At 42.9% G+C, this 12,648-nt stretch overlaps 1 protein-coding gene across 1 annotated transcript in view; it reads left to right on the top strand.

Moving 5' to 3' along the window:
* Positions 1 to 12,648, top strand: part of adgra2 (adhesion G protein-coupled receptor A2) — a 38,633-nt gene that overhangs the window by 14,682 nt on the left and 11,303 nt on the right. Inside the window, exon 2 of the mRNA XM_069139119.1 lies at positions 4,081 to 4,152. Within this exon, the coding sequence (XP_068995220.1) occupies positions 4,081 to 4,152 (72 nt within the window). The remainder of the gene's footprint in view (positions 1 to 4,080; positions 4,153 to 12,648) is intronic.

Below are 12,648 nucleotides of genomic sequence, written 5' to 3'. Positions count from 1 at the left end.
TGGAAAGCGTAGGCCATTTTTAATTCATTCATGCAAATTTGTTTTAAATATTTGCCCAACTAAACTTTTTGGGGACGTGTTTGCACCCAAACATGTAAACCTAAAATATTTAAAGTAAACAGTTTCCCCCCTCGCAGCATCCTGTAAAAACCCTGCTTAACTTTCTTTGAGCCCAGAATAACTTTCTATCATAAAATGGTGACAAATTTAGAGCAAATTCTGGTTCAGCAACACATTCAATGGAATAATTCATTTGTATAGTTTCATTTCATAGTTTTAGACAATAGAAAAGAGTAAAACATGAAGTGAAGTAGTTGTATATGTGCCTTTTGTGTCCACTGTAGCTTTTCTGACCATGTTGAACCCGTCTGCTACGTGAGAACTCTGCAGAGGAGGAAGCTGGTGTCTGTGCTTCTGTTTGACCTGGCTCTTCTCATATGACCTCCTGCTTTCTGATCTTCATGTAAATGAATTACATGAACATGTGGCCCTGTTTTTTTTATCTTTTTATTTTTTTAAACATGGATTAGATGAATTGAATTAGTCCATCTGATTTCTCAGAGGCCTTTGTGGTCTAAAAGAGTTAAGTGAAGGAGAGATGTTAATGTGGCTGTGAGATACCATCCATAGATTGGACGGAGTTAGCACACTGTCGTGCCATGTACCATACATTTTATAGTTCTTGAAAGCAGATTAACTCAATCTGCCATCTGATTGGTCACTTATGTCGAGCAGAAAGAAGCCACTTCTGTACAGTTAAGCCTCAGAAGGAATACAGTACTGTGCGGACATTAAGGACGGACCTCTCGTATGACGAAGAAGCTACTCATCTTCTCTGCTTGTAAAGCTCTGTTAACCTTTGTGTGCTTCCAGTGATGAAGTGATGCAGTCTCATAAGCCTCAGCTGTCACCTGCCTCTGGACACTGGTCCGTCTGTCTGATGGCCGTCCAGGAAGTGCTCTCTCCACAACCCCTGACCTGTATAACCGGGTTCTGAATAAACAGCTAATTGGCTGGGTTTCCTGTTTAGCCTGATGGGAGCGCTGACTATTTCTGTCTGTTTACAGAGCTCTGCCTCTCTCTCTTTCTCAGAGTTGTACTCCGTGTATTGTTTATGAAAGAACAATGTCTCCTACTACCAATGTGCTCCAAACATTGGGCTTTGGGTATTATACAGTAGTGTCCAGTCTCTGCAACTCCCCGGCGTTCCTGGAAAACTGCGCCTTTTGTTGTCTGTGGGAGGAATTCAGTTAGCTCATTTTGTGGTCTTTGTTTATTTATGAAAGTCAAACTTCAAGTCCTGGTGAACAGAGGAGCAAGCTAATTGAAATATTGTGTGTTTAAATGTCTAAATTTGAGGATTATTGTGATATGATGACGCACCGCAACACATCAGCATCACAACATACAAATAAACACATCTGTACAGGGTTTTAGCACGAATTGTTTTTACTCATACTGCAGTCATGTGAAAGGCAAGATGTTCTTCTCATAGGTTTGCAGACATGCACACATGGGCATTCAAACAGACCAAAAACAAACATGTACATGATCCTCTGACTAATATTTTTTTTCCCTGCATAATAAGCTTAGTCAAAAAGGAACTATCTGTATCTAAACTGTCTGTGTTGAATTAAATGGCTTGTTTCTTTGCCAGATGTGACTTTCTCTTCTGCTATCTGTATTGAATTATTCAGGCAGTTCCGGATCTTTTGTAGCTTTCATCTGGGGCCTGCATCCATTTATAGGGAGAGATTTTGTGCCTAAAGTCGAGTAGGAGACCTCAAGACCCAGGAGTCATAGGTTCAAATTCAGGCTACGCCACGAGAAGACTGTTCTCCTCTAACATCCACTCTAGTCATGTCTTGACTCAATAACTGTGATTTATTTGAACAGTTCAGTGTGGATTTGTGAACATGACATGTTTTTATTTTTTGCTAAAGCTAGAAAAAAACGCCCTGATCTGGAGTAACTTCAGATTCCAAGGCTTCAACTTTGGAAATTATTTTGTTTTCAGTATTACAGGCATTATCAGTGGAGCAGTTATAGTCTATTGATTGTAGCTCAGTTTAAAGACAGTTTTCTCTGGTGTTTAATTTTGGTATATTATTGTAGGAAGATATTGACTGAGGTATCTAGGTTAACTAAAGAAAGAGGTGTTTTACTTTCCATGTTGAGTTTTCTTTTGTACATACCTTTTCTGTCTTCAAATTATCCTGATATTTTGGCTGTCACAAAGAGTTACTGAAGTGAAGGAGTATGTCAGGCCAGTGTATCCCGGTATACCAAGACTGGACGATTAAATTGGGTCATTAACTGAGTTGGAAGGCGCAGAGCTGAAGGCAGTGTTTTTATTGATGTGGCAGGAAACAGGGGGGCTGACTGCTGCTGCTGAATCTGTAAATCTCACAGACTGTTCACAGTCAGCTCCCGCTTATAAAGGCGCACACACAGCTTCGTTCTCTCGATTAAGAACACACTTAATGTCGCAAACAGCCCATTAAGTGCCATGTGGCGGGGGCGAAGATGATGTGAAACTGAAGGGTGTGTTAATTATGGCAGGCTGTCGCCAGCCGTACCCTGAGCTCTTGCTGAGCAGCCATGGGCAGGTCTGTGGATCCGCAGGGCCAGACACAGTAGTCGTGTGAACAGGGACATCTGTCGCCTAAAAAATTAAGATGATATTCAAGAAAATTGGTCTTGTTTGTATCTTGAAAAGTCAACTTTCTCAATATTTAAACAATACAGCAACTTTATGTAATTATTCCTGTGTGTGCTTCAGAGGCTAAACTTAACAACAGATATAATGCACTGCGCACAGAGATGAGTGACATTGATCCCGGTGTCAAAGCTTTGTGTTTATACCCAATCCTCCGCCCCGACCTCCACCCTAACGTTTGTGCACCCAAAGAGCATTGTACTGCCTAAATACAGAGAAGTGTTGCACTGATTGTAAGCTTGTACAGCAGCAGTTTCATATCCAAAGTTTCTGCTTTAACAAAAGGCCGAAAGTCACTGGCACTGAGCAGCGCCTGTCAAAACAGCTGTCGCTGTTATTTTTATCAGTTCATCTTGTCCTCTGCTCCCATGGCAGCTTAACTTCCTCTCCTTACCTCTTGCTGCTTCTGTATCACAATCTGTAGCGTAACATAATTGTGATTGACCCGGTGCAAATGTCTTTCTTGGACCCCTCCCCTTACTCCGCAATGCATACACATGACATATCATAAATGACAGGGGACTAATTAGCAGCGTGGCAGTTTAGCATTTCCCGGCATGCCTTCCTCCTTTGTAACTTCATTTTGTCCCTTTGTTGATTTATGTGGCTGATAATCCAGTTGTTTGTAACTTTCCTGTATTCTGACAGCAGAAATAGAGCAGATTTCGGGAGGCCGCCGTGTTGCTTATTTGTGAATGCTCTCAAATAGGAATCCCAATTCCCAGCTGCCTGAATGCATGATAAGTCCCATCAAGGAAGACACTAAGCATATTGCCCCTAAAACTTAACTCCCCCTGTTAAAGAGGCGGTTAAAAGTCTGTACAAAATTCCATCCTAACTGCCTTTGACAATCTCAAATCCCTCAAAGCAGAGTGATTACTGTAAATATCCATTTCACATTTCCCAGACAAAGCGATCTCCACCTCACTTCCAGTGCGTCCCAGAGCATTCTGCCTTCTGGCCTGATAAGAACCCCATAAACCAAATGATTTGCCAGTAGGGAAAAGGCTAATTATCATGGCCTGTGACGACATTTGTTTGATGTGGAAAGACATCCTTTTGATGTAAAAATTTATGCAAAAAGACTATCAAGATTACAGCCTCCTTCCTACTCTTGGCGTCCTATTCCGTTTTAACATTTATTGGAAACATCTTTGGCTAATGTCAGGCTAATCTCTCATGTGACTGCAGCACCTAGTGGACACATCACTTCCTCCCCCCTCTCGTGTCCCTCATTGCATATTGAACCTGAACTCTCTTTCAGCAGTGATGTCTGAGATAGTAATTTTGCATATATGTTTTAATTGGGCCTATATGTCATATATCTAATAATACTTTGTTTTTTTTTGTTTTGTTTATAGGATACTGAGCCACAACAAAATCCGAGTTCTGAGAAATGGATCATTTTTTGGACTTTACTCTTTGGAGAAGCTGTGAGTATGCGATTTCTTTTCGTTACACCTCTGCAGATGCTCTAATTGTTTATTGTTTACATAAAATCGATGTGATACTTCCATGTATTGAACCCTTCCTTGGCTTGCCTTTGGCCTGGGCTTTGCAGACACATAGAGACAGGGTATCAGTGAGATCCAAGCAGATCTGAGCAGCTCTGTGCGCATCTATCCACTGATGGGCTTCTTTCCAGCAGGGAGGATGATAAACTCAGACTGGCTATCACAGAGTTATGTTGAAAACTTCACATAATTACACTTCAGTCCATCATTATCAGGTAAGCCCCACTCCACAGAACAAGATAAGGGAGATCTCTGGCAGGAGGTGTGTGTTGGCTGCTTCCCTTGTGGCTTCCAGACAGTCTGGTCCTATTCTCTCTGAATGAGGTGTGAGACAAATGATAAATTATAACATTTCTTCGGAGTTATGACATTATGCACAGCATGCCTGGTGACGAACAGAAGAGGTACCATAGTGGGAAATGCTATTGGCTATTCTTACGTTTTACTAGCACCATGGCAAAAAATTGGCCTGTGTGTCAAAAGTCACAGCTCCCAGATGATTAATCCCAACGGTGATCTCCTGATTTAAAGTCTAGCACCGCCAAAAGATATTCAGATATTCAAAGTCGTCACCAAAGGATGAATTACCAACAGGACAGATAAAGTTTAAGGATACAGTATGTATAATATATGTCTTTTGGTTGAATATACTAGTGCTTGCCAGCTAGGGCTACTTTTACCGATACCGACTGAGACTTGGCAACAACCGAATCGCTTCGGCACTGTCTGGTAAAAAAATGCCTCGTCATTCTGAACCAGATTTTGATACCTAGGCAACATCCACATTGACACATTTCATTTTTAAATGCTTACATTTTTCTGTGATTACGCAGGAGTAAATCTCTCAGCATCAGTGAGCCATAGCATTTACCATACACAGCCTCTAGTTGGACCGCCCACTCACATAGATAAAATGACTTGTTTTCAATTTAGATAAGTACATTTTACATTAAGCGCTTTACTTCGCTTTTTTCAAATTACATTTTTGGCCTGACAATTATAGCTACAGAAAACCACCTGGGTTACACTCCCCCCCCCCCCCCCCCCCCTCCTAAAGTGCATGAAAATTGAAGATATGTGAAATGTAATTTTCTTTTTCTTGAAATAGATTGTATTAAATTGGTATGAAAAAAGAAATATTGTTCAGGAAACAGTATTGAATTTGAGGTAAAGCTTTTGAACAAAACTCAGCCCTATTACAGACTGCAGGCTAGTACGCCTGGCTCCCTGGATACTCTGTTGTGAGACTTGCATCTAAAAAATTGTGTTTGGTGTTTCCCACCAAACAAATTTTTTTTTAAGGTGTGCTGTTTCACAGAATATCCCGATAAAACTTTATGGCAACAACACACATGGTGCAGCTTCACTCTGCATACTGTAGACGCACTTATTTTGTAGGAGGTGGGGGGCTGGATATCTTGAAGCGATATTAGTTCCACATGGCACTCGGAGCTGCCACCCATGAAGCTAACGAGCTTCTCAAAAATGTTGAAAGAAAGAAAGCTATGGTAATTTGCTGCAGTTGTTAGCTTGTTAGTGCCTACCTACTGGAGCTCACACCAGACGCGACAGTCGATATCAAAAGCCAAATTCGCTGAAATTGCTGATTTTCTGAATGTCTGGCATGAGAACACTATGGGTGAATAGTTTCAAGTCCAAGTTGTCAGTTCTCACCTCAACTGTCTTGCACCAGAGACGCTGATAAAGGTGTTGACAGGAAGACAATACAACAAGATCCTGGGGCTCGAAGTGTTTGATGTAAAATGAGCTAGTGTTGCTTGTTTTTTTTTAAGTGTGGACAAGGCTCCCTGTTGCGCTGTAGGGTCGGTGGGTTGGGTAACCTGAGCTTAGCCAGTAACCAGCCCCTGTACCTGGAGCAGTGATAAAACTGGCAGGGGACAACAGGTTGGAGCTTTCTTTGAGGCTTAAGTAAAAGACCTCGAAGAAAGACACAGAACAGGCAGAAAAAGGAACACAAAGACACACACACACACACACACACACACACACACACACACACACTTGCTTATGCTCCACAGTGGGAGATGTAGGCGTCTGGTGTAAGGAGAGGACATAACGTAAATCATGCAGGCCTCATTTCACTCCTCTGCCTCAACCTCTGCTGGCTCTCTGACACACAGCGGTGGAGGTCTGCTCACTCACTCCAACGACTTCAACCTTTAATTGAGCCCTGCACAGCTTATAATTACATCTGAGCTCATGGGAAAACTGCTGTCTGTTGTGAAAACTGCCCCACTGAAATGATGGAAGGATTTGAAGGGAGACGGATTCAGATGTGAGTTTAGAAAGAAGGTTTGGATGTAAATTTGTGTCTCTGTTTGCTTACTGTGAGATTTCAGTTTTGTTTTGTCTCCTCAGCCTGCCACGGCTCTTCAGGTCCTCTCATTGTTTCCAGTATGCAGTCTACATGTGCTTGTCATTTGCAGCAGTAGTGAACAGCTACTCATATTATGTGGTCAGTGCTGTAATCAAAGGCCAGCCCACTAGGGCTGAGTAAACACACATCAGGGAATTACACTGCATCTCTTCCCCTACGTGACGACGAGGATAAACACAGTCTGCTCCTAACTGCACACACAGTCTCACTCTCTGCCCATCTCTGCTGTGACTTCAGTGTGTACTGTAACTCTTGAGAGTGTTTCCTAGAATGGGCACCTTCACTTCTTGCCCAGTCATCTCAAATGGTTCTGGTAACTCTCTCAGCAGACGCACATTCGGATCCACACGCTCCCGCCAGACGTCTATTCAGAGTTGAATGCAGTCTGATGTGCTGTTGTTAGCAGGAGAATACAGCTCCGGGGCAGGCCACCCTCCTCCAGCCCTGGGCCAGACAGTGCAGCAATCTACACAGTTAGCCCTTTCATTGGGACAAACCTCCTCAAAGCCACTATTGCCTTCATAACCTGCCAAACCACCCAAGTGCAGAGGAGCAATTTAGGCTTGTTTGTTTTTGCCCTCTTACTGGACTACTGTGTTTTTGTAGCTCTTTTAAATAGGCTTGCCATCCAACAGCTACATTTGGATCTTGGAATACCTTGTTTCTTTCCAGCTCTTTGGATGAACACAGTAGTTGAATCATACCTTGCTTCAAACACACAGCCTTAAGGCCTTCAGCTCTGTACCTATCTGAGTACCTCCACCTCTGTGCACACCCTCTCTGATGGGAGCTTTCGCTGGCAGCCCCACTAACGAGCCGGGACCTTTATGAGTTGTGGACAGATCCCAGCAGCCTGTCCTGCACTGATTTGAGGGAAGGTAATGAGAATAATGAGCAAAGAGGGCTGAGGCAGTCTGGCTCTTGTCCAACTGGGCCCCCCTGCACCATGGGACACAGGACAGGCAGGCAGGGCACAAGGGGCCCTCATTACCAGGTCTGTTCACCCTATGGGGAGAGAGGGAGCAGGGAGCAGGGAGGGAGAGCAGAGGGCAGCGATGATGATGGATGAGGGAGCAGTAGGGTGTTTGCAGTGGACAGGTCTGAAAGGCAGGAGTGAGGCTCGTGCTTCGGACTGTTCAGAGGCCCAAGGTGTTGGCAGCATGATGGACTTTGTCAACAGCAGAGTCTGAAATGACCCCGTCAGTGTGAACCTGCTTGAGATAACTGTACTCTTGCTCTATACAGGAGTATGTACAGGGAATATAATGTAAGATTATCAAAACCTTCCTGGTGACTTTTTTCAATTTCATTCAAGAGCAGGAAGTAAGGAGCTGCTTGTGATTAATGCTTGAAGAGCAACAAGAATTATAGGAAGTTTGTAATGAAACCTGTGACCAGTAAGTCACACAGGGCATGAGAATGTGCAGATATGTTTATAAAAGTGTCTGAATGATAGAACATACATGATTATAACTTTATGATTATGAATGTCTGGGCCAATTCGTTACTTTTTTGGCCTGATGGTATCTGTTTTACAAAAGGGGAGAGTGGCCACTCAGTGTTTGCCTCTCTGAAACCGACCCTGAAATCGCCTCTGCCATTCTGAGCGGCTGGGGTTAGGAAAAAGTCCAACTTAAACAACTTTACCATCTGACACAGGGGAAGTGGAGCCGAGATGGCTAAAGATGGTGGTGGCTGGAGAGAGAGAGGGAAAAGAGGAAGGAGGGAGAGGGAGGGAGGGAGGGAGGGAGGGAAAGCACACTCCTGCAGTTTGTCTTATATAAATCTGAGGTTGTTTTCCTTTGCAGGAGATTAACATTATTTCCACACGGGCTCAGCAAATTACCTTGATGAGTGGGAACAAAGCAGAGGTGGGCAGCACTATAGCATGTAAAAACAGTGGAGAATGTGTAGAAATGGGTAGGAGCCCTGTTGTCTAGACCGGTCTGGGTAAGACGAGGTTCAAATTGTACCAGCCCAGCATTTTGCACACTGGAAGCCTCCAGTCCCCCCATCACAGAAAAATGAACATTTGTATTAGCATGTTTTCCCGCACACGCCACTGAGTGGCTCCTGGTTAGGCAACGGTCACCTAATGAGAGAGCGTGACATTAAGGGGTGGAGTGGGTGAGGAAGGGGTTAAGCGTGCTAGAGAGTGGAAACAGAAAGGGGGTGCTGCTGAAGTTGATAGACTCCAGATGTGTCTTTCAGATAAACGAAAGGAACGGGGTGTGTTTGTATTGCAAGCCTAGCTCAGTCGTGGCTCTGGGGGTTTATTGAAACAGCGAGCGAGCCCCCTCATAAGCCCATTACCAAATCGTACGCTTTATATGCCAGTAACTCTCTCTCACACACTCGTTCGGGCAAACATGATATGGTTTCAATGGCGTTTTCCTCTGGAGGAACTTGAGCTTTCTCTGGACTTAACTTCCCCCCACTTCCGTCTGTGTTCCTTTTCTGCTTTATTTTTGCATCTCCTCTCTCCCAGCTCACTGGGTCTCTCACTGTTCCTCCCCTTTGACACTCTCAACATGCTGTAGTCCACCTACTGGCTGAAAATATCTTTTCATTGATAATTTCAATGAAAGGCGCTTGTTCCGCTTTCCTTCCCAATTATACATTGTTTCAACCTTCTCTCTTAACTTATTGTAAAGACTGATTGATGCAATTTGACAAAATACAACTGTTTTAATATTACTTCATAACTATTGTTAAGATCTGAGACCATTTTCTTTCTTCAGAAAACTGACACCTCTGACTCAGAGTCCTATTAAATCCATAAAATGACTTGCATTTTTTCTGATGCTTTGCATGCTGGTAGGTCTCCTAAAAATCAACAGACTTCTCCTTTCGGCCACTCTAAAAGCCAGAACTGGACTCAATAATGGTCCATGGTTCCAGAGTTTTCCTTGGCAAAGTAATCTCCATCTCTTCTTGCTGCAGATTATAGAAACGTATAATCAACCCAGGAAATTCTACACTTCAAATAAAAAAGTGTATTGCTATTTCCGTATGGCGCTTTTAGGGCTGTGTAGTTGAATCCACAGTTTGTGTTACTGTCAGTCACGGGCAGACCTGAGGGCCTTATTGGTTCAAACCATATAGAGTAATAACAGTGGATGATCATGTGGGGGTTGTCCAGATTTTAAAGGAAATATCCTAAGTATGTGTCCAGTGGTAATCCAAAAAACAGCAGTTTTATGAATACAATCAAAAAAAAAGTATCTCGTGTCCTATAGGCCTGGATGCACAAAAGGAATTAGTATCTGAATGAACACAGACATAAAGTTGATTAGGTCTATCCAATCTGAGAGGAACCAGAAAAAAATAAAGAAAATAATCTGGGGAAGGGGCAGCAAAGCAGGAAATTAGTAGAAAAACAAGAGCTCGGCAGATCCTGGTTTCCTGTTTTAGGGGGAAGGCCAGAGTACGTTTGGGGCCTGTGTTACAGAGCCCCCATTGTGAGCAAGTGTGTTGAGGAGTAGGGAGGTGGGGTCTACGGGGCCATACACAGGGACGATTTTTCTTAGTGCTGAATCCCCGAACCCACCTGCCCCTCCCTACAGGGGAAAGCTAGCTAGTAAAAAAAAAAAAAAAAAAAAAAAAAAAGGAGAAAAAGGAAACTGTAAAAATAAACGAGCAAGGGCCTCTGCAAGAGACGCCAACCAGACAGGAAATGACACACGGCACAAAAATGGTCTCCACTGACCTTTGTCAGGAACCAAGGTACCAGTTAACCCCCTTTGCTTTTCTCCAACATACCTTTAATCCATAGACATATATGTTTCTGGCTTCAGAGTGGAGAAAAATACAACTATCGTTTACAAATTAGCCCTATAATACCAAGTCTTTCCATTCAAAAAAATTCCAGCAACAGGAAATTCTTGATTCCAGTCTGGTGTTAATGAGTGGCCATTCCCTGGCTTCACTCATTTTCCCAGCTCCCTCCAGGGCCGGGGCCTTAACAATGTCAGCACTCCAGTCCCTGCTGCTGTGCTCCTGATAATGGAGCACTCCATGTCTGGGGCGCTTTACAGACCATGTCTTCATTATTACCTTCTCGCTGCCCTACAAGCACGTCGCTCCTCTCCAGTCTGCATGGGGCCCTGGTGCTCATCCCCTGTACCCACAGAGCGATGACTCTTCAGAATGGCAGAGGACCAGCCCCATTGATCAGGAGGAGTTTGGAGAGGAAAAAAAGACATTCTTAAAGGCAGCCTCTGGTGTTAGGCCCAGCGGTAGCAGACAAGGGCCCCTTTTGGGCTGGGAGTGAGCTCGAGTCTGTCACAATCCAATCATACAGGCCACATGTGGCGAAGGGTATAAAGCACAGCACTCAGAAGGTTACAAAGCATAACTCAAAAAGAAAGGCCATCGTCACCATAATAATGTGTCGCAACCAATCGTGTAGCTTTTCGAAGGAGGACATGCTGCAGAAAAATAGGATAATGAAAAAATTATAGCTACATTTGAAACTTCTTGGATTTTAGGCTGTGATATTTTCATGCCCTTTGAAGTATTTCTTGTCTCTTCTATTATCCTCTTGCTTGGTGACAACTGTTGTCATCAGTGTCAAGGCCTCTGAGCTGTGAAGCTGTTGTCAGAGAGGGCGCTGTCTACTGCAGAGGGCACACAGACAAGTCATCGCCTGAGTGGGAGGCCTGCTGGTGCTGCAGTTTATGGGTTTGAAATTAGACAGTACGGGCGAGTGCTGAACATGAGTTGACATTTGGGCCACACTGAGGTTAAGTGTTCGGCTAGTGCTTCAAGTCCTGTTGCATCTTGGTGAGCTCCTTCACATTCCCCAGCTTGGTGATAAGAGAGTGTATCAGAGGTGCTGGATTGTTGATACTCTTCAGGCCAACACACACACAGCACTGTACCCTCTGACGCCGGACAGGAAATGCAGATGTTTGATGTGTATAGTTAGTTGAATATACAGCAGGTCATAAAGATCACTTTTTAAAAGGCTCACCTTCAGAAAGTTTAAGGAACTTATCAACTTCACTCTGTGACTGTTGGGCTCTCTGCATGATTCATGGGCATAAAACTTCTATGTCTATGTGTGTGTGTGTACAACTATCTTTATGAGAGCAACTTTGAGTTTTAGACCATTGCAGTGAAGACATTTTGGGACATTTGGCCAGTTCTTACTTTCTCAAAGCATTCAGAGGGCTGTTTGAGGGTTAAAATTTGGTTTAAGGGTTAAGGCTAGAATTTGGTTTAGGTTGGGGTAAGGGTTGGAGTCGGGCACTTAGTTATGATGGTTAAGGTTAGGGTAAGTGGCAACAGAATGCATTATGTCAATGAATGACCTCACAAAGATAGCCATGCAAACATGTGTGTATGTGTTTGTGTGTGGCCTGGTGCAGATTATAGCTTGGATCATGCATCTATGTGTCACAGTAAGTCTCTTGGTAAAACTATATCTAGCTCCTCTAAGAACAGCAAAATCAGCTTGTGTGTTTGTTTGCATGTTTATGTGTGTTCAAGTTATGTTTGTTTAATTTATTGTTTATTGTATTGCCTATTGACTATTTACTTTTGACAATTTTACTGACATTGAGATCTCTAATCCAAGAGAGACCTAGAGAGAGATAGTTCAGCAGAAGATGAAATACAAACACAAATAGTACCTCCTGATAGTTCACTTATGCGAATTTTAACATTTATACTTGGAAAGGGATTTTAAACATCTTAAAATCCAGCAATGCGGAATTTCAGTATTTTTTTAATTCATTAAATGTATTAAAGATTCCAGAAAACAGTCTTTCTAAATAAATGTAATATTCCCACGTGGCTATGTTAGTTAGTGAGTCTTGAGATATGCTCCAGGAGACTAGGAAAGATGTACAATAATTTGTAAGTAAGTTATGACAATAAATTACATTTAAGAATATACTCATAAAAAAAAAAGAATAAAAGTATAGTGTGCATCTTTTTGAGAATGAGACCCATATCCTTGATGAGTAGGAAATGTATCTCTCATTTATCACCTGTAATAAAATGCAATACAC

The sequence above is a fragment of the Embiotoca jacksoni genome, unplaced genomic scaffold (assembly GCF_022577435.1).
Source record: "Embiotoca jacksoni isolate LCO1_2020_lvr unplaced genomic scaffold, fEmbJac1.0.p SCAF_8, whole genome shotgun sequence".
In the NCBI taxonomy this organism is placed as follows: Eukaryota; Metazoa; Chordata; class Actinopteri; family Embiotocidae; genus Embiotoca; species Embiotoca jacksoni.
Note: the sequence above shows the minus strand (reverse complement) of the source record. Positions and strands in the feature narration are given on the sequence as shown.